General features: G+C 39.7%; 1 protein-coding gene across 5 annotated transcripts in view; it reads left to right on the top strand.

Moving 5' to 3' along the window:
- The window catches only part of phf14 (PHD finger protein 14), a 62,680-nt gene that overhangs the window by 15,780 nt on the left and 24,850 nt on the right, over positions 1-22,050 (top strand). For 2 of the 5 annotated variants that reach the window (XM_053863385.1, XM_053863384.1), the window contains exons 9-16: positions 398-668; positions 2,918-3,024; positions 4,294-4,389; positions 4,641-4,747; positions 6,223-6,354; positions 7,927-8,089; positions 10,676-10,738; positions 17,087-17,208. In XM_053863385.1, the coding sequence (XP_053719360.1) occupies positions 398-668; positions 2,918-3,024; positions 4,294-4,389; positions 4,641-4,747; positions 6,223-6,354; positions 7,927-8,089; positions 10,676-10,738; positions 17,087-17,208 (1,061 nt within the window). Of the gene's footprint in view, positions 1-397; positions 669-2,917; positions 3,025-4,293; positions 4,390-4,640; positions 4,748-6,222; positions 6,355-7,926; positions 8,090-10,675; positions 10,739-17,086; positions 17,209-17,803; positions 19,975-22,050 lie in introns of those variants that run through there. The other 3 variants (XM_053863386.1, XM_053863388.1, XM_053863387.1) reach the window with 3 other exon arrangements.

The raw sequence follows: 22,050 nt of genomic DNA, 5'->3' as shown, positions 1-22,050 counted from the left end.
AGAGTGATGGGACCTCACAGGCTACATTGTTTAAATGATATTATTAAACAGCTAGTACACTAAGCTGGAATGAAGTCAGGGAACCACGGTCATCCTGTCATAATGGTTTTGGGATGTCACATCTAGCCCTTGAGCCATTGGTTCTTTGAGGACTCTTGTGTTTTATGGAAGAGCAGAACTATAATGATGCCACAGTAGACTGGACTCAGATAGTTTGCCTAGTGGCGGACACACAAGATGGGTAAAGGTGTTTTAAAGGAGTTTTACAAGCTGTGGCGAACTAACCACTTTGGATTTGGCCTGTTTCTTGATGCCCTTATGACTTTCACTAACATGGACATAAGCTAGTTTGGTAAAATACATGTACATTGAACACTGAAAGTTTGTTCTTCCATAGGGCAGAATCACCACTCGACTGCAGCAATATCGGCTCAAAGCTGATATGTCAAGGAACAGTCGGCCCCAAGCATGGGTACCACGGGAGAAGCTTCCCAGACCTCTGACCTCCAGTGCCTCGGCCATCAGGAAATTAATGCGAAAGGCAGAGCTAATGGGCATCAGCACTGACATTTTTCCAGTGGACACTTCTGATACCAATGCCAGTATTGACGGTCGCAGGAAACACAAGCAGCCTGCCCTGACACCTGACTTTGTCAACTACTACTTGGGTGAGTAACAGCTCAGACTGTGCTTTTGGTGACATGCAATGGTACATACAACAAAGCATCCTGTAATTGATCTAGGGACTCGGAAGGATAATCTTTGAACCAGCAAATAATAACCATTTGCATACAATTGACTATTTGTTACATAATTGCATAACCACTGTTCAGGAGAAATAGGGCATGATCTATGTTAAAAGAATATTTGGGTGGGGAAAGAAAAATCGATTTTTAGATGCATTGGGATTGAACAATCCTGAATCGACGCAGAAATGTCTGAATTCCATTTATTTAAGTGTGTAGTAATGTAAAATAGACCCGACTAAAAACCTGGACTCAGTAGTGCAGGCGCCATCAGATTTTATGGGGTGCAAGCACACAAACATGGCTGACATCAAGAACCAACTATATCAAAGCTTTTTCTGACACGGCCATCCCGACGTCCTTTAACACATACTGTATATTGCCAGCTACAAAGCATTTCCAACAGCATGACCAAATAAACTGAATTCTGTTTTCCTGTTCTAAAATTTAAATAAACATGTAAACGGTTTAATTTTACTTGTGAATTTAACATTTTTGAGTGTTTGCAGTTTCTACATTTCCATTCCTTTGATAATAGATATAACTTTATTCATTACATTGTCTGTTTTTTTGAAAGGCCCCATCTTGTGATTTATTTTTTGCTCTTTTATAATCAAATTCCACTTATTAGTAGAGTAGCTTCACATCACAATAAAATATTGAATGTTCAATGTTATAGTTACTTAAAGTTAGAAAAATGACTGCATTACTCAGAATGCTCCAGTGAACTTCAGAGAACTACAAACGTTGGGCATGAACTGTCACTTCCGGTTTCAAATGTGCTATTTACAGGTGCAATATAATCACACCCCGGGACATGTAAATACATCCATAACACCTGTTTTTGCTGTACTGTGGAACGGTGCAAATTCCAAACATAAAATGTATAAAATAACTTAAGAACAAGTTGTCTTGCATAACAGATGTCTTTCAGCCAATTAAATACACATTGACTCCAATTTTACAAATTATTTTATGTATCTCTATATATTATAGTGTTATTAATGCCGCTGTTTGTGTGAGTACAATTGCTGACAATTCAGTACTTGCAGATACCGACTACCAATATGAGTTATTACTAATACCTTACCAACCATTTTACATATTTTGCTGCACGGTGAGCAGCAGCAATTTTGGTCAAGTTGTATTTGTGATTAATGCTCATAAATCAGATACTCTCTGCAAATGATGCCGCACAGTTTGAAGACTTGAAAGACTTGAGTCATACTTTGACGCATACATCACAGGGCATGTGTGCCATGCCGACTGCCTTTTTTTTTTTTTTTTAATTTAATAGCGAGTTTTAACAATGTGAGTGGAACATTGTTCAACTAAAGTGGAATGCACTACACATCAGACAGTGGCTCCTGGCAGATGCCTCTGTCAACAATACTCAGCTGGTACTGGTGCTCTGGGAACAATGGAGAAGTTGTAATGCACGAAAACTGCGCACCTAACCCTTTAATGTCAATGAAACACCTGCCATTTCATTTCAACTACCTGACTCTCCCCTAATAGAATGCGTACAATGGAAAAGGGCCTAAATAATGGACTGTAATCATTGTGGTGATAATACATTAGCAATCAGAAATCCATACATACGGTTAAAAATAGTCCCAATACCATCGTTTTGTCTACTCAGTAGAAGTACTGACATTTAGTACTTGAGTACCATAATACCATAACCACCATTTTAAATTATTATAATCAGCACGTTCCCAACAAAGAAAAGTAATCAGCATAATCATTGCGTTAACAGCGCTGTAACAAGCCGCGATGCACTGAAGGTAGAACTTGATATAGAGATAGTAGGTATCTGGTGTCATTAGATTGGATGTCCTTGTTTTACAGTGAGGAGTCAACGTGTCACAGCTGCCAATGAAAATAAAGACACCCAAGACATTGAAAGATGCACAACAAACATCACGTTCACAAAGCATCAGCTTATATATACTAGTTATTAGTAATTACTACAAAGCTCCACTTACCGATCAGCACATTTAAATAAAATGTTCAATTCAGTACTTTGGGGAGTCATTGTTCTTAACTGTTATATTTGCAGATACATATACAGTACTTGATTAATGTCTGTCTCTGCATCACTCTCACTCTCCCACTCCTCCCCCCCTCACTCTTTGTCTCTGTTTGGATCCTTTCTAATTGATTTTTAGAGAGAAATATGCGAATGATTCAGATCCAGGACAACATTTCTGAACAGAAGAGTCTGAAAGACAAGTTGGAGAGTGAGCAGGATAAGCTGCACATGGAGTATAACAAGGTCAGTGACACCATGGATCTTCTTCATCGGACTAGTTGACTGTCATTGACAACGCCGACTAGTCCAGTGTTTTTCAACCGGTGTGCCTATCAGGATCTCTCACTTCAAAATTTTATTGTAGACCATCAAAGCTTGCTTAATGGTTTAAAGGTTGGCCAGAAACTAAATGCAGAACCAAAGAAATGTGCTCCAAAATGTGAAGAGAGAAAGAATAATTGGTATGAAGAAGGTTGAGGCAAAGAATGTTAAAGATATGTCTGGAATTTCCCTAAACTAGAATAAAATCGTGCAACAGAGAGAGTGATAAAAATCGATATTTAAAATAACAAAATAAATCATTCTATATTTTAGCCAAATTGCCCAGCCCTTTCTAGAGACATTTTTAAACAAATACTTTTCTGCAATTTGTGTCTGTAAATGGCATGCCATGATAGCCGAGCATTTGTAACTTCAATTTTTCACAAATTACAAAGGATTTTCTGCCACACTTTCAATGATGCACAATTGCGCTTTGGCTGAGGTACCTTTCGTGGCGTGCCTCAGGATTTTCTTCCAACAAGGCCATGGTGTGCTGTGGTTTAAAAAAGGTTGAAAAACACTGAATTTGTTGTTGCAGCCCTAATTTGAAGTAACAATTGTACTAAATAAGTACCGTATTTTCCGGACTATCAGCCACTACTTTTTTACTTACTTTTTTGATACAACAACGTGGCCAATTTATTGATATTTTCTTGGGTGTCGTTTTAAGACGGAATCGACCGAATCCGCTGCTGTTTTGTATGTGTCAGATGCAGCGTTCTTTGGCCACGCGAATCTGAAACTTTTGCATATGTCCTGAGTGAGAACTTTGATAAAAGAGGTAGAAGACGTCTGCTTCCGCTGAGTGCTCTCCCTGTCTCTCGGTGCATTCCTATTTTTTAACAGTCTAAAGAGCATGCTGGAAAAATATAGAGCCTTGTCACATCAAACCGATGACATCATGAGCATTCGCTCAAATTGCGATATTTTCAGATGCTTCTGACGCTCTGCCAACAGAGACAATCTACTGGAGGGTGCAAACTGCGCATTCTGAACACTTTAAACCGGCACCAGTGCACCCGCAGCTTATGGACCGGTGCAGCTTATGTACGAAAAGGATCTATTTTCCTTCTTAAATTTCAGGGGTGCGGCTAATATTCCAGTGTGCTCTATAGTGGAAATACGGTACACCCAGAGTACTTTCATTTTCTTTGTTTTAACATATTGAAGTAGACATGAATTCTCTTGCAGCTCTGCAGTATTTTGGAAGAACTGCTTCATACCAATGGAGCGCTGCGAAGTGATGGCCAAGATCTGTGGACTCTACTGTGTGGTATCCTGGGTCAGGTACTCTCTTCACTCCAACTGGACCACAAAACATTTCTGAAGTGAATTACTAGACCTTTGTCTATTATTGTTATTTTTGTTATTATTATCCTACTTTAAATCCCTTGTTGGATATCACAGGACACAATACTGACTACCTATAATTTTGCAATATAAAATTGGACTATGATGTAATATTAAGTCTGACTTTAAAACGTGCTTTGTGCGTGTATATCGTTTATTTTGTATATGTTTTGTTTTGTCCTTTTCAGACTATTCACACTCCCTCTGTTCTGAAAATCCCAAAAGAGAGGAAGTCCACCAAGAAGGAGGGAGAATCTCCCGGGAAGTCATCCAGTCTTCCAGCAATTCTTTATAGGTGAGAAATTTCAGGGAAAAAGGCATTTAAAAAAAAAAAAGGAACATAAAATGAAAACATATATTATAGTGTCTTTTTCTCTGACTCATACTACCTAAATTATTTTGCTACCTACTGTGACAGGTCAGGAGAGAATTTTCAAATCAGTGGGAAAAGTTTTTGGACTTCTGTAAACCCAAACAAGGCAGATCGGTTTAGAGTGTGTAAAAGGTTGACCAAATGTTTTTGAGCATTGGTTGACAGTGATGGGGGTTGTTGATGTCAGCAGGAGTTTGCCTATGCTTAAACTGCCAACCACATCCCAGGTTGACCCCTTCCTTCAGCTCAGAGGGCATCTATTTTTCAACGCTTTTCTTCACGGTCAAAGATTTAGCCTAAGAAAAAGCATAATGCAGATTTATTCTTCAACCTTTAGACCCATGTCAATATCCCACTAATTCACCAATGAGCTGCAGAAACTAAGCTTTGAATTAATTTAACTAGTAGTAGTTAGTTAACTGGGACAAACAGTTACACAAACAGTTTGCTAGTGCAGACTAAATCGCTCGCTGATTCATTAGTGAAGTCCAGCTAGCTCTGTAGTTATCTACTTCATATCCTATTTGGCCTTACTAATGACCTAGCTAGACCCGACTTCTTTAATAGCAGACAAGGGTAAAAGCACAGCAACAATTTCCCTGATGTCAACTGAGTGCTGTGCGTGTCTTGGTACAATTATGACATTTGGACTTCACCTGTTCTTAATCCAGTTGTGCAACTTAAAATGTTTGCTGGTTCACAACAATGTCTTCATTTCTGACAAGTGACTGGTGAATTGACTTAAGTAGTGGTGCTTTGTTTGCCCTTGCTGGTAAACTTCTTGGGGTCAAATAATGTGCTCGTCTTGTAAGGGTGTGTTTGTCCAATGGTTTCGCAACTTGCTACGTAATGGACTTTACTATTATGGCGTGTCAATTCCAAGATCCCTGCAGGATTTTTTTTTTTCCAACTCATGTCTGCACTTCTGTATATGCCTTTACTTTGCAGTGCACACATGTTATCCAGACAAGTTAGACTATTTATGTACACAATTCAAATGACCACCAATAGTTCTATGTGAATCAGTCTCCAGTGGTAGGGAATCTTTTCACAATGTTAAATAATCCAAATCCATTCAAAATAATCAGCTAAAGGAAAATGTAATTCTGCAACATCAGTCCTGCTAGTTTTGTTGAATACTGCCAAAATTCAATATAAACAAATGAATAAATGAATGAATGAATGAATAAATGAATGAATAAATAAATAAATAAAAGCCCAAGATGCCACTGCAATTTGGAACTTAATGAACATTTTCTTCTTGAGCCAAATATTGCTATAGCGATTTGTTCCACGTCCATGTGTATGTTTCAAAGGAGTTTATAAATGAAAATAAAGATGTAATGGATGTTTTTCTTTCAAGGCATTCAATACGTGCATCACTTTCTGTTCTGCAGCTGTGGGATCTGTAAGAAAAATCAGGACCAACATTTGCTTGTATTGTGTGACACTTGCAAGCTATACTACCACCTTGGCTGCCTGGAACCTCCGCTGACACGCATGCCGAAGAAGACGAAAAACAGCTACTGGTGAATTTTTTTTATTTTTTATTATTTTCTCTCCTCTTAGTTTCAAGTCCTTTGTCATTTCGCTGCCCGATGCACACTATGAGGATATTTATTCATATTTTTTTCTATACCGCCCAGCCCTTGCTCAAAGTGTAAAATCGTGCGTGCGTGTATGTGTGAGTGCGATTCCTCTACTGAGATTTCTGTCCAGAAAACACCCAAGTTTTGCTTGCTTTTGGTGAGTGACTTTTTTGGCTGCGTCACATTTCTCTTCCTTACCCCTTTGTCTTGGTTTTGCGCGTTCACACGAGACCAAGAAGTGTCCCAATTCTCCGTTGGCCGAGGGGAAGGGCACAGGGGTAGGGGAAGCATACCTCTTGAAAACGAAATTCTCAGGATGCAAACCAATTGGTAAGATGTCCACGAAGCATTGTGACCATGGCATCGGACGAAAGCGAGCAAGCAACACGGAGCACAAATGTGAGTATTAAAAACATAGAAACGTAAAAGTTTTATGTTTTGTAATATACCCAATAGGGCACTTGCTAAACTGCTTCTTGTGATTACGCGAAGGTCAGTGTAAAAGCACATGAAGCCGACTAATGATGTTTACATTGTAGCATTAGTTTTGACACTAGCGTCCGTGACGATTCCATCAGTTATTTCATGTGAAAATCCTTCATCATTCACAACAGTGAATGTCAACCTAATTATTATAATTGCTGTATTAACGCATATATATCATAATGTCCATGTGTCTTTGTTCTTCAGGAACTTGTTCAGCCCAAAGAACCTGCACCAAGCACAGACTGCTGATCTTTTTGTGTTCTTGTTTACAGTTGTTTTCATAGTTTCCTGTGTGCCTTATTTATGTGTTAATGCTTGCATCCTTGCAATTGTACTTCTGGAAACTTTTTTTACTGTTATTTTTTTAATAGTTCCAGTGTTTGTATTCATACACATTGTATACTTGTTTTTAATGTAAATATTGAACAACAAAATAAACAAATCAAATTGCAGTGTGGCATTTATGAGCTATGATCAGGTCTGGCATACTCTTTCTCATCAGCACAATCTATCCAAGTCTTGGTTGTTACAATTACCTTTCCTCAAGGTAATACAGTTGGTATGCAGTTATAGAATTATTTAGTTATGGAGTGTTCAGTCCAATTTTGCATTTATTGAGTAATCTGAGTGTGTGCGTGCGTGCTTGTTGAGGATGAAAACTTGGGCCTGGTTAAAGTTAGCCATATGTTTTGGTGGGTTAAGTTAAGGGTGAGAGGTTGGGGAAAGCATTATGGCAATGAGAAACCTCTCAATGTCCCCACATGGATAGCAGTACAAACATCATCAGGCTGATGATGAATCCTCGTGTTTGGTACTGACACAAAAATACGGTGATGGAGCTGACTTATCACTACTTGCTTGAGACGCGTTTTATCGTGGGTCACACGCCATCCGAGTAAAGACATAGCATGAGGTGCAGAGGTGTAAGTGTGGGGCACGAACCAGACTTTGGCTGAAAAAGACGTTTTTGAAAAATAAAAAGTCCTTTTATTAGTTTCATTGTAATAATGTTCTTTTGCTTTTTAGGCAGTGCTCAGAGTGTGACCAGGCCAGCAGTGATGATGCCAACATTGCCATGGAAACTCTTCCTGATGGCACCAAGAGGTCCAGAAGACAAATCAAAGGACCAATCAAATTTATTCCTCAAGACAGGTCACCAGAGCCCAGAAAACCTCAAGTTAGAGTCACGGTGTGTATGGACAGAGAATGTTTCTCATTTACTTTCTGATGAAGAATTGCTGCTCCATTTTGCTTCCTTTTGTTTTTGTTGCTGTCAAGGGTATTCCATATAGCATGTTAACTGGGGATGCACAGAATTGAAAACTTGTGGCCAAAGCGGAATAAAATTGAAAAGGCGTAGTCCAACAGCGCATCACATTGTCAACTAACATACTGTGCGATAACATTGGAAATGCAAACTGTAAATTCAGCACATCGAACAGATTAATAATATACATACTCATGGTGTGTCTCTAACACTCACATACATGCAGATTAGTGTCCACTGGTTGTTCTTATTCTGTTCATATTCCAGTAAAATGTCTAACAGAAATGAATTGCTGGCATATTTCTGTTATATCAATATTGTCCAGTTTTTCCCTGATGGACATGGCACACAGCAAAATTGTTCAGTCTTACTTGTGTCTCAGCCATGTCTTAAGTCTACAAAGAGCACTCAAACTTCTTTCAGCCTTAGCTGAGGAAATTGGGATGACTAAAAGCAACCTGACAACTTGATCAAACAAGCCTCTCACTTCTATAGTCAATCCTTTCATTATGTCAGCCACTTCAGCTTTAGATTTGAAAGTGTATTTGGACCTAAACATGGCTAGTTGTACCCTTTTATCTGTCTTTATTAAATTCTGGGTGGTGTTAACAATGTCCTTAATTTCTCCATTCAGGAGATTTTCCTTCAGGAAGACATCTATATCTGATTGTTTGAACTTCTCCTCAAACTGATGAGCGCTATGAACTCTTAACATTTTATAGAACTCTGTTTTATAATGCTCCTCAGATGACTTGGGAGCGTGCTGTCTCTCCTCACAAATGTATCATTTTGGTGGATTTCTTTGGTGAGGAATCTGAATGTGCTCTATTCCAAGGGAGTCAACCACTGCCTTATCCAAAACCTCATGAAAGCCCTCCTCACTTCTTTTTCCTTGAAAACTTACTTCACACAATCAATGCACTTCTCATCCCTGCAACAGTTTCAGTCCTTTTTGTAGGGATGTGCTGATACACTCTTCCCTGTCTAATGTCTGGTGCCTTTCTCAAAGGCATCATTTAATACATAAGCACATACGCGACTGGTCCTGCACAGACTGTGTAAGCAGCTCAATACAGTGCACCCCCAATGCACAAACTAACGGTAGCTGTCTCTTCTGTTCTGCTTCTGCTACAAAATATACATATTCGCAGCACGATCATACGTCTTGACATACTCCAGACATAGGAATGTCGAGCCTCAAGAGTGCATCCTCTGCCATTTTTGCAGTCTCAATTCTGTGGTACCAGGGACCTGATAGCAGCAATAAAAACCTCCTGTATGACCAGGGCATGGGTCACATATCTCAAACAGATAACACTCCTGCTCTGTTCCCAATACATCTTGTGTGCCATTAATTAATTAAATAGTACTGCCAAAATGGAAGCAACTGAATGGACAGTGCAAGACCCCCGATGATACAGTTTCCTAGCAATCTCATTTTGTACTTAAAGATCGGTTTTGTCATGACCGCGAGCTAACCATGATTTGAATTTATTTTAGGTGTGGCTGATTTGGCTTGTAAAGAATGTCTGCCTGATTACTGGCAATCTCCCTGACACACGCCATGCTGCTCTCTTCAAGTGGATCAATTTCCTTACGGATAAATCACAATACTAATTTCTCTCTCTCTCTCCACGACACATATGGACTAGTATTACATAATGAGGCCCAAATGTACACAGGGTTTGGCCAATAGCTCAGGTCTGAGAGCAACATGGGTGAAGTATCAGATTACTCAGATCACATCAAAATTTGTCAGAATGATGAACCTCATGACAAGACTATCCTTCATTTTTTAACTGAAGAACATCCTGGCACTGACATCAGTGCTTCCGTGAATCACCATTTAAACAAACCGGCACGTCGAGGTGATCGTTCGCCATGTTCATTCATTAATATGTGAGAACTAGTGATGGTCACCAGACATTAGTTACTCATTGCGTGGCCGCATTGGCTCAAAATTTTGATTATCATCACAATCTAAGTGAAACTAGTGTGTTGTATTTCATCTCACGTTAAAATGCATTCTATTCAAAAGAAACCTGGAGTTTTCCAAGCATACTTTCTGATCACTAGACAATCGTATTTTACCTAAATTTTTACTCAATAGCCACATCAAAGTTGCTTATATCAGTGACTAGCCTACCCAACAACAACAAAAACAACATCCCTTCATGAATTTTTGCAAACAGTGGTCTTGTTTGAGCAATAGCCTCCCAATATGATGAAACACTAAGAGTAGTGTTTCGGTACATTTCAGATCACACACAACATAGTTTAAGGTTGACCACAGCACCTTATGATGGGCTGAACCATCGGGCATCGGACAAATCTAGGAAGACCACACACAGATCTTTCTTTTCCTTCTAAGTTCAATGTATCTTGTACCAATGTATCTTTGTGTTGGAGGCATCCTGTAAAGCCTCATATCACTGCCTTTCGATACTGAAGTGTCAATATATTTGTTTTTCGGCAGGAAGAACTAATTTTTTAATTTTTGCTTTACAGAGAACCAGGGGTCAGAAAAGAAAACGAACTACCACCACAGAAGACAGTGAAGATAAAAGTGAGGTTGGTGTCCTGTCTCTCTCTGTTATTACCTCAGTCCTCTAACGTTGAAAGCAAAATAAAAATGCTTGCATCTATGTGTTTGATATGTGAATAAGAAAGTACTTTCGCTATATATAAACAATTATGGCACAACGCCACAGCATAAATGGGAGCTGCCAAGCCTTCCTAATATCCTCTTTTTAAGGATGAACTCGTACATGATCAAGCATATAATTAGATTAGGTTGGATAAAATTCTATTTATCCCTTGGAGAACTCCACTGGAAGATTACAATTCTAGCTGCATGGCATACAGTTGCCGTACACTGGGTACCAAGGCTATAAAATAAATAAATGAAATTAATAACATTGCAAAATAAAAATGAAATATGCATGCAAGAAATAATATGTAAATCCACTTTAATCTAGTTGTGTCTACTACTTGTCCCCTGTCTTTCTGTTACTCCTCCTCCCGGAGCAAGGACAAAGCATTTGGACTGCCATGTCCTGCACTTGTGAAGCAACAGTCTAGGCTGAATGGGTTTCTCTGGTTGCCAATCACAGTGTGCAGAGAGTGACTGGCACTGTCCATATGAACAGTGGTTTGTCTAATGCTTCTCTGCCACCGTCACTAGAGGGTCCTGCTTTATGCCAACCACAGAGCCGGGCTACCGACCTGATTATTTTGTCTAACTCGTGTCCATTTTAGTTATGCTGTAAAATCATGAGCGACGATGGAGCAGTGTTTATGTTGTCTAATCTAAGAGTGTGCCTCATATCAAAAAGTAATGTAGTGTTTAATACTGGTTAAATAAAGACAGTAGCCGCTGAGTGCTGTGTGTGTGAAGTCACCGCATACTTGAGAGAAAAAGCCATAAACATTTCATCTGATTTACCATGGACCCACAATACGTTTATGTTTCGAATCACAGACTGTGGGCTCGCTACATCTAGAGAGTATCTGCAACGCTCTGTGTGAGTGTTGAGGTGATCCTGTGGACTGGAGCGTCTCCATAAAGCTGAAGCACTCAAATTCGTTGTTCAGTGCAGACAGCTTGTCTGTCGTTCGGCAACAACTTTACATTCTCCTTGATCAGTAAGGGAATTTATGGTTTTTAGCTACTCTAGTTCTCCGCTAGCATAGCCTTTACCTTGGGGCGCTTTCACACTGCAGGTTCTGTTTTGAGACAAAGCTCTTTCAGCTCAGAAGTCCGAGATGTGAACACAACAGAGTTCAGTTTTGGCCGCAGACTTGATCCCGACTGAAGACCTGCACTTTGTCTCGCAAAACTCTCAGCGGGTGGTGAGCTTCTTGCCTCAGGCGACTCGGCGTTAGAGGCCGGAAACTACATGTACAGCGCGACTCCACACAAACCTGATAAGTGCCGGACAGTAAAGGGTCTGATCGCTGTCTGGGCGGACAACATTGTTCAAAAACAACATCTCAAACTCCCAGAACACATAGGTGTGCAGCATGGAGCTGCAGGAAAATTGTGCTCGGGAATGGAAGCTCAGCACAGCAGGACTCGCAATGTGTGCGGATGTTTGATAGCTGGCGTTTTCGTATTTATTAGGCTGATAAACACCTGATTTTATTGACAGGCAGATTTGCTTTAATGAATAATGCTGCACTCTACAGTAACCTTTTTCACTGCTGTGATGTGGCTGCAGCACAGCTGTCTGCATGAAGACTGCGAGGAGGAAAGACCCAGCTTGATTTTCCCCAGTTACTGAAGATCACCAGACTATTCATTGATCATTTCTGACATCTAGATCTGTATTTCAATGAATAAAACCTTCTCGATCGTCAGTAATCTCTCTCACTTTGTTCAAGGTGTTGTGAGGGCAGCGTGGATCAATCAAGACGCTCCGTATTACGCAGCTTGTTTCCGCTATTTCCTTGTAAAATCATGTTTAGTTTTGCCTGTGAAACGCCACATTCTGTTCCAGCCGTGGTGGAGGTCCATCATCAGATTCTACTAAGAATTGACAGAAATAAGGAGCTCAACCCGATGGTGGTAAATAGGCTGTCGAAGGGCTCATGACGACTTCCTTTAGACGTGCTTCATCGTGGTTCACAAAATGCCTATTTTGCACAGAACACCGCCAGTTGAGGAGGAAAAAAGGGACATCGCCTGAGGCGCAGAGGTGCGAGGCTGCGCAGCAGGGCGGTGAATCAAACTCAGGCCATCCGAGACAGAACCTGCAGTGTAAAATGCCCCTTAGCTCCGGCCTTGTATTCTCTGGGTCTCCTCCACTCTGCTGGGATGGGGTGTTGTACACCGGCTTGTCCCTTTTGTCTTCCGAGCCCGCAGTTACTCTCTGGAATAAGTCAGTAAACTGGCTCTCATAGAATCCGAAAATATCCATGGATGGATGGATGTTGAAGGTTTGCTCTTTATTTGATCTCTGCTCTGTTCTCATGTTGTCGCTTTAGCGTGAAGTGTGTCCAAGCATGCATACTTTGAAAATTTCCCAGATCCACTTTGCTTCACATTTCAGTGTGATCCAATGTGCTCTATATTAACGTGGAACCCAGAAAGCGAAGCCCTGTTTGTCGTAGTTTGGGGATGGAGGTGCCCTTTAACACTATGACCAGGGTTGGATTGATATATTTTTTTCATTGTTCCACAGTGATATTTTTTTTTCTTTTTCCAGTTCAATAGTTAAATTTAAAAATAATTATTTATATGGATGAATGCATCAATGAATCTTATTTCATAATTACATGGCCGGGCATACAGGGCAGAAGTGTTTCTATGTGGAGTGTATCTGAATTTTTTTCTCAGTGTTAGTAGTGCTGTCAAGTGGTTACAAAAATAATTGAATTAATTTCAGTATTTGTAAATAATCTAACCACATTTTAATCTCATATCTGCTTTAAATAACATTGCGTTGTTTAAGAATATTTGTTCTTGGCGACGCCACTGGTGAAACAGCACAAGACACAAGAAGTATACGTTGTTACTGTTCCCTGATGCAGGAGTGTCTTCTGTTCATGGAATTGTTTACTTTGCATCACTGTTGACATTACAATAGTTTTTTCGTAGTCTCTTTTTTTGCACAATTTGACAGTTTTTAGTGCCCATATTAGCATGTTACACTGTCACTCTTACACTACTAGTTGCACTTTGTTTGTGCTCTCATTGTTACAGTTACTTTTTTGTGTCTTATTGCACGATGGTTCCCTCCCACCATTCGACTTAAGCTGTTTACATCGAGTGCAATCAGCATGAAGCTACTGCTCTGTCTACAAGTAGCCTTGTTACTGCACTCTGCTTTGCATTACGGTTGCCCCCTCTGCTCCTATTTTGTCGTCATGCAAGTAATACTCGTATATGTTGTATTTTATACATGGTTTAAATGTTGAATATGTCACTGCACAGACTAACGAGTAATGACATTTCAACATGGCAGAATTGACAGTGTAGCGCAGGTATCTTGAACCTTGATACACAATATTCATAGCCAATATACATGACAATATGCACAACACTGTCAACCATATGCAGTACTTGCAAATGGTACTCTAGAAACATTAAACATGAGGAATTGAACTCCGTCATTCAGCCAGTGAGGAATGCCAGGATCCAGCAAGGCTGAAGCAGCTACGCAGATTGACCCAGATAATAAACCTTTTTTTTTTGACTGCACGTTTCTGAACGCTGTTAACGCTAATCTATAGCAACACTGTACAATAACTACACCAAAAATACCTTAATAAACTAAATAAAATGACTAGTGGACACTGATATGTTTGTTAGCAACACAAAAATATGTTACCCACGTTTGATTACACCAAAGGCTCTCTGAAAACACAAAGGATGAGTGAATTCCAATTCCTTTCTTAAACTTCAATCCTTAACCCTCATGATCATCATCTTAACCTTCAATCTGAGCCCTCAAAACCAAGTGTTATGGCCTAAGTGTGACTTCGAATGGGACACCTCCAGATACATCCTCAGACTTGGGGGTCAGCATTGTGCCACAGTGGCATGATAGCCATGATGGAGAACACACTCTGAAAGCATGTTCATGTTTGGATTGAGGACAATGTGAGTTTTTCACTGCGTTCCTACAAGATTTTATGTTACACTTGTACCCTGGTGTTAATTGAAAATACAAAGTGTTGTTATCTCTATTGTTGTTGTTGTCTTTATTTAACGTCATGGAATTAATTTTTTTTTTTTTCATAAAAAAAAATAGGCTGAATGAAAATGAGCCCGTAATGGCTAGATTGAGATGGAAAGGACAAGTACCCTGTTACAGTACAGTTCCATTGACTGTTATTTGAATGCCGCACAGGCACGTTAGAATGCCTCGTTCTTCGCTTAGCATGTTCTCTGCAGAGATCTGTCCTTTGGCGGATCTGGCAATGTGTGGCATGTGTGACAAAACTGGTCAGCTCCACAATACTTTCTTGTCAAATGCAGTGATACTTCATTGCAATAGCGAAGGAACTGCTGGAATCCGACCACTTTTCTTGTTGGACCCGGAATCGGAGTTCGAACAAAAATTTCGAGATTTTTTTGCTTCGGATTTCAATCGAAAATCCAGTACTGGAACGCTTCAGAAAAAAAGGTTTACTTGAAAAATAAACCTGAAATTCAAAACACCGTCTCGCTCTCTCGCTCGCTCTCATTATAACTCCTGTCACAACCTGTCGTCTTCCTGAGTTCCACACTAAGGGTGGGACGGACACATGGACAAGCAGATTATGTGTCAAAGTTATTAGCCGCGTTAAGACTTTACTATAGTGAGTGTGTTTTTAAATCATTTTGACAGCCCTTTTCATATTTTATTATTATTTTTTTACTATTAATAATGAATAAGACGTTGGCTGCTGAAGGTCCATGATGCATATGGGCTTGGTTAATATTTTTCTCTCATGGACAGCCTGTATGGAGTTTTTTGAGTTTTTAGCTTAAGAAGGAGGCCTTTTGACAAGTCGCTATTCTCTGAAATGAATCATGCCTTGCTGACCACCGTAGAGAAGCTGGCTGACACCACCACAGAGTCATAAAAAGCATCCTGTCCACTCTTAACGTTAAGGGTGGAAATTTTCAGGGACCTCATGATTTGATCGTGCATCCGAGTGTAAAACAATTATCACATTTATTTTCTCAAATCTTGAAATCTCACTGTGACCTCTCACCACTGTGTAAACTGTTATTCTCAGAAACCCAAAAATCTGAATTTGCAAATTTCTCATGTTGCCCTCTGGAAATTATACCCGACACTCAGACTTTGTCACATGTATGAACCATTGGTGAACATTTTCTGATCTGATCTGATCCACTCTGTGAATGAGTGGGCATTTATGAATTGATTCAGTGAGACTCTTGCACTTACACATTTTGAGCTAGTTAACTTACAATGTGGTCCATAAAGCGGCGCTGTGTTAACAATTTGTGCACCTTAAGTCGCAAAATTGCGATGGGTAGCATCAGGGCATTAATACAAGCCCAGGGTCAAAGTTGAACCCGGATGTAGTTACTGCTTCACACAAGCAGATTGTAGACACCTGTAACTTTAATCTGAGCAACAACTGTGGTCGTCTTTTGATCACAGTTTTGGACTAAATACAGTTTGAAATCTGCCCCAAGGCGAGCAACAATGCAGACTATATTTTGTGTAGGCAAGTTGGCAAATTTGAATGACTCAAATTGATGAGGATTATTTGTATGTACCTAGAGCAGCTTTTTGCTGCCAGTCGAAAAGCTGTGCTCTCTTGGCATTAGAATGTATTTTTCAAATTCATTGACATCATATCTGAGCTCTATGGCATATTTCAAGCTAGATCAGAAAATAACTTATCTCTCGTTGACCCCTGTTCATATTTTTTGTTAACTTAGGTCACATGAGGTGGTGGTAGATGAGCGTGACTTAGACTCCCCATTACACCAGCTATGCGATCAATGGTTGTCAGGGGCTGTTAACACTGTGGAGAAAGTAGTTGGTTATTGGATATTTAATCAATCTCCCACCTAGTTTCTCCGAGGCTCTCAATCGCTGAAACATTTTAGCCCCCAAATTATTACTGCCAGAAGGCGCCTCTTTATTGAACATGAACTGCTTTGCATATTTACAAAGAGTTCCATGGTCACCCCTTTCACCAGATACCAACGGGATAGTGTGATGTTCCTTTTATTTATTTGTTCAATTTTTTATTTAGCTGAATAAATCAGAATCACAATATTAAGCAAGTCAGGACAAAGAATTGCAGGATAAACCAAAATCAATTCGCCTTATTTCGCACTTCAAGACATTTTCACATCATATAAATGATTTTTCTTTCCATGAACAAGTATTTTGGACAAAGCAGCACGGTCCATGTTGACTTTATTTGTAACGAGTCTTGTTCCCATAGGAATCTGTGCCACGGGATCGCCGTCAGCGGCAGCCTGCTCTCCAGAAAAAAACTAAAGTGGATGACTCAAGTACTGACTGCTCAACCTGTAAAGGTACAGAGGACAACGAGAACCTTGTGAGGTAGGTGTGTTAAAGCAGTTATTAACAACACAATTGTGTCCACTTATAAATGAGTGTTTATTTTCCATCTCACAACATCTCACACAAGTAGATGTTCCAGATGCAGATGACAATCACTCTATGTGAACACCCCAGCTGCTGTACTTTTATGGCTAGCATTGAGACTGGCACTGATGTTGGCAGCATGAGTTCCCACACTGCACCTGATTTTCAATCCATAGAGCAGTTAATGCATTAGTACATGTATGCGTGTGCAAAAACCTACAATTACATACCCAGTTATAAACCATCTGTAGCCATTAAAACCACAATTTTTTTCCTTTTTTCTTGGCACTACTTAAACACAGTTGCACGAATTTATCCACTTGCTGTTTTGTAGTACTGGGAAATACAAACATATCGCCTCTGCTAGTGATTTATGGTTAAACCGTACAGTCTGAAATACATGTTTACTGGGCACACAGCAATGGTGAATGGCTCTTTGTCAGGTTCTGCATTTAGAGTATCTTCTTTCTTTTTACACCTTATGTCTTCTTCTGTGTGTAATTACATTATTATTGCATTCTTTCTACATTGGTGTTAATTTATGGTCTAGGTTTACCCCTAGTTTCCCCTGAGTCTGAGGCATATGCCTGAAGCATCTCACATGGTGTCCCATAATCGGTGAAGATGCAAGGCTTTTTTTTTTTTTTTTTCAGCTGAGCGGATTGTTTACCCTGGATGCCGAAACACTAAGTGGATCCTGTTCATTTTCAAAAGTATGACAGTATACGCTGACTTGAAATCCCATTTTACTCTGAAGCAACATGACACTGTGGCAGCACAGGCCCCAAGCCACCAGACTTGGAAAATGAGGAATGTGGTCAAATACAGACCAACCGTGGGTCGGACAGTCCAAATAATCTTTTGCCAGCATTCAACCTTTCCAGTCATGACCAGATCATGATCAAGTGATAAGTGGAGACGACAACTCGGTGAACTGATGCTGTTGTGTCTTGTGGTCATTCAAGATAAATGTTACTGCCATGTGTATATCATTGTGGTCAAGCCAATTCTATTCCAGTCGGCCGTGCAAAAGGGTCTATGATAGTTATTTGTTTTGTTTTGTTTTTACTCTGTAACCTACTCGTCTTAATCTTTACGTGCCACTTAAAGTATTAATAGTGTCGCGTTTTTTTGTTTGTTTTTTCTCGGCTTGGTTCAAGTTTAAAATGGTTGTTGGGGCATGTTAGGTGTGCTGCCCTGACTCTTTCTATCTTTGCATTGCACAGGTTGTGAGACCCAGGGCAGCCACCTCACCATGCCATATACACTCTCGACAGATGGCCATTGGCTTAGGGCCAGAGGGGCTAATTGAATGCTGGGGTCAGGCAGAAGAACAACGTCGCCTGTCAGCTGATACACTTTGGAACAATTGAACACAATCTGAACTTTGATGAGTGCTTTTGGAATTGGTCTGCTGATTTAAACTTATTAAAATTATTAAGACATTTCTTCTGCCTTTTATGTACATATGGTTCAACTTTTGTCAGTTGTTTTTTTTTTTCCTGAGGTAGTCCTACAGAATTCTATGGTGTATGACGAGCCACTTCGATCCCAATTCCTTCTTTTATTCACAGCCATGGACACCAATCAGTCCTAAACTGAGTTATCAAAACTTGTCTGTTGTGAACTTTCTGATGTCCACTGCTACCCATTTGTTGTGTTGCACAAAGACATCTTTTAGGTAGTTTGTTGTATTTTTTTTTCATAGATTTTTTTTTTCTTTTTTGGCTGTACTTGATCTAGGAGTATTATAATTTTTACGTTGGTCAACCATCGTCTTTGCAACTGTAGATGGCATTTTTTTTTTTTTTTTTTCTTGTGTGGATTGTATTTGTGTTTGATGTGTTTGTCAGGCATGGCAGTTTGTTGGTACTCTGTCTGCCTCAATGCCCCATTGCTGTCAAATCCATGGCTGCTTTTTGCGCAGTCAGGCCTCCTGACAAGTGATTGATTCTGACCTTTGGTTTCAGTCTGTATTCATGATGTGAAGGGCTTCCTTTTGGGTAAAGTAAAATTCTGCATTTTAATTTTGCACATCTTGGAAAATCCAGTATAATGTCAGACAGCCTCGGTCCTTGACTGAACTGCTTTTTAGTGCATCTGTAGATTTGTACGGTAATTAGAATGTGGCAATGTGTTCTTGTGTACATTATTTATTAGGCTATATTTGTCAGTAATCTTTGAAATAAGTGTCAACCATGGAGATTTGTCATGTCTGTTATATGTGAAATGTCTCAACTCTGGCATGTGGCTTTGGCTGCTTAAGTCAGGCTTTAATAAACTTTTTATAAAGCCAGTGAATTTGTTATTGAACATTTTCATACGTCAAGGATGAAAAACAACAGAATGGACACAATTTGTCATTCACGCACCCTTCTCCACACCCCAATTTGTGTCACTCGTCACTGTCTGTGTGATTTGCTGAGTGTGTTTCAACTTTGTTTGATTGCCATTTACCTAGTTCTATGACAGGGGTGCCCATTACGTTGGTTGCATTGATAGATTTACATGGCACTATGGCTTAGACAACGATGCAGCTTATAGAGTGCAGCAAAGTGAGAAACCCTGGCGATAAGTTGTATAAAGCTAATTGAACAAGCTTAGCCATTGAATGCTGTCACACATATGACACCATCACTCTCAACAGTAGACTCAGTTGTGGTGACTTGAAGTGAACCTTCTCTTCATGCTCTGCAGACGAGTCAACCAGTCAGTGTTTGATCATTGCAATATGGATTTTTATGGGAAACGAGCTCTTGAGATTTGTCACATCAGGCCACTTCTCTGACGCAATAAGCCCAAAATTTGAAATCACTATATAGATTTTTTTTTTTAAACTTACTACAATATTCAATATGACTTGATATAATTGTACACATCGGAATCAGAAGAAATGATATACATTTCTTTAACAATACAAACATTAACTTTCTCCCAACAATATTTCAAAATATAGTAGTACTATATAAAAGTATGCTCATCTGCAAAGCAAAACTGTAAATACAGCTAAACAATAATAGAACAAGCACAATCTCAAACACACTTGCACAAAAACTAATAATGACAACTACACAATGTTTTTTTTTTTCCTATTGGACATAAGACACAAGGGTCTACCTCCCATGAAAATGCAAAAACACATGCATGAAATGTCAGACAAATGAAATGCAGTTGAACCTAAGCTAGTATTGTCTAATAATAAAAGAGAGGAATATGACATTACATTTGTTCACAAAACTTTCAAAACAGGTGGTTACATGGTTGCAGTTGCATGAATACATGCTGAATGAATGAATGTGTGAGTATACGTCAAGACTCTAATGATAGAATAGAATAGAATAGCCTTTATTGTCCTTGTACAGTGTACAACGAAATTTGAGCGCTACTCCCTTGGTGCAAACAATGTACAAAAGAATATATCAAAAAAAACAATCAAGCATGCACTAAAAAATTAATAAATAGTTTGTACACAAGTAGCAGCAGTAAAAGAGCGTAATGATAGAAAGTAGCACTTATCCGACAATGATGAAGACAAACTGCAATGTTCTAAATACACACCATGCTTCCAATATGAAATAACATAATAAATATAATACAATGATAACAATGAAATTACAGGCATTTTATTGACATTCAGGACCTTAAGTTCAGGACCTTCACTTCTCTGCTTTTCCGAGCTTGGTGAGACGCCCTGTGGGGGAACAGTGGAGAAATGGCTGAAAACAGTTTATTTTAGCACTTGAATGTCATTAAAACGTCTCTAATTTTGTTGTACTGTTTTGATGATGCTCAATCTTGATGGCATTAAGATCGTTGGCCCATATCCATCCTTATTGCAGTGTTCAAATTGTGATCAATTCACTGGGCTGCTGAGTATCATGGGAAGTCTCCATAACTGACTATGTTGCTGAGAATGATGGGACCTCATATTCTGCTCTGAACTTCTACTACTGCCTAACATGGTTGCGTGTGCGTGCTAGTCACAACATGGTTTCCATGTAAGCAGCGTGGCCATGAAGTTATGGCGGTTGGTTGGTTGGTATGGTTAGGCCTGACTGTCAACAGTCTGTGACCTGATGGCACCAATGCATGCAGTAAACAGTGATGAACGGGCCCTGCATCCCTGAGATGCCCTGACACGCAGCTACAGGAACTGAACTGTGGAGCAGCGCTGTTAGTCAAAAACTCCCTTTGGACGCAAAGAAACATGACAAGAGCTTGCTGTAGGTGTTACATACTGCATACATGCAGGGCATGATTTGTTCTGAATTTGGTGGTGTCCTGAAAGTATCATGGAGCGCCAGAGGTTCAGAGGCGACACACAGCACACCGATCAGATAAAAAAATGATAACAGTCGTGCTAGACATAACTTGACTTGACATAACTTTATAACAAAAATGCTTGATTTGCTTGAGACTTGCGCATGTGACTTACTCCCACTTCTGCTGACCATTCTTCTCCGAATTGTTCTTGTGGACACAGTGGACACTTCAGAATTTTGGGCAGCTGATATTACAGTCAGTATACAGGACTCCATGAAGTCTGACTCGATGTTGAGTGGTTTTCAAACAGCACCTGATGTCCTTGGTTCAACAAAAAGTAGCCATAAAATCATCTGAAGTAAGACATAATCTGAATGATGAATGGCATAATCTACAGCTACCATACGATTTTAGTGTTCTACTGAAATCACAGTTGCAGTCAAAGAGGAGCTTCTTGTTGCACTCTTAAACTTGATTTGACCAAACTTCAGTGGAGCTTCTGCTTTGGTGGACCAGACGTTGGAGTGTCTCCGG

This window comes from Synchiropus splendidus, chromosome 4 (assembly GCF_027744825.2).
Source record: "Synchiropus splendidus isolate RoL2022-P1 chromosome 4, RoL_Sspl_1.0, whole genome shotgun sequence".
NCBI classification, from domain to species: domain Eukaryota; kingdom Metazoa; phylum Chordata; class Actinopteri; order Syngnathiformes; family Callionymidae; genus Synchiropus; species Synchiropus splendidus.
The sequence above is the reverse complement of the archived record's forward strand: the minus strand, read 5'-3'. Positions and strand labels throughout refer to the sequence as shown.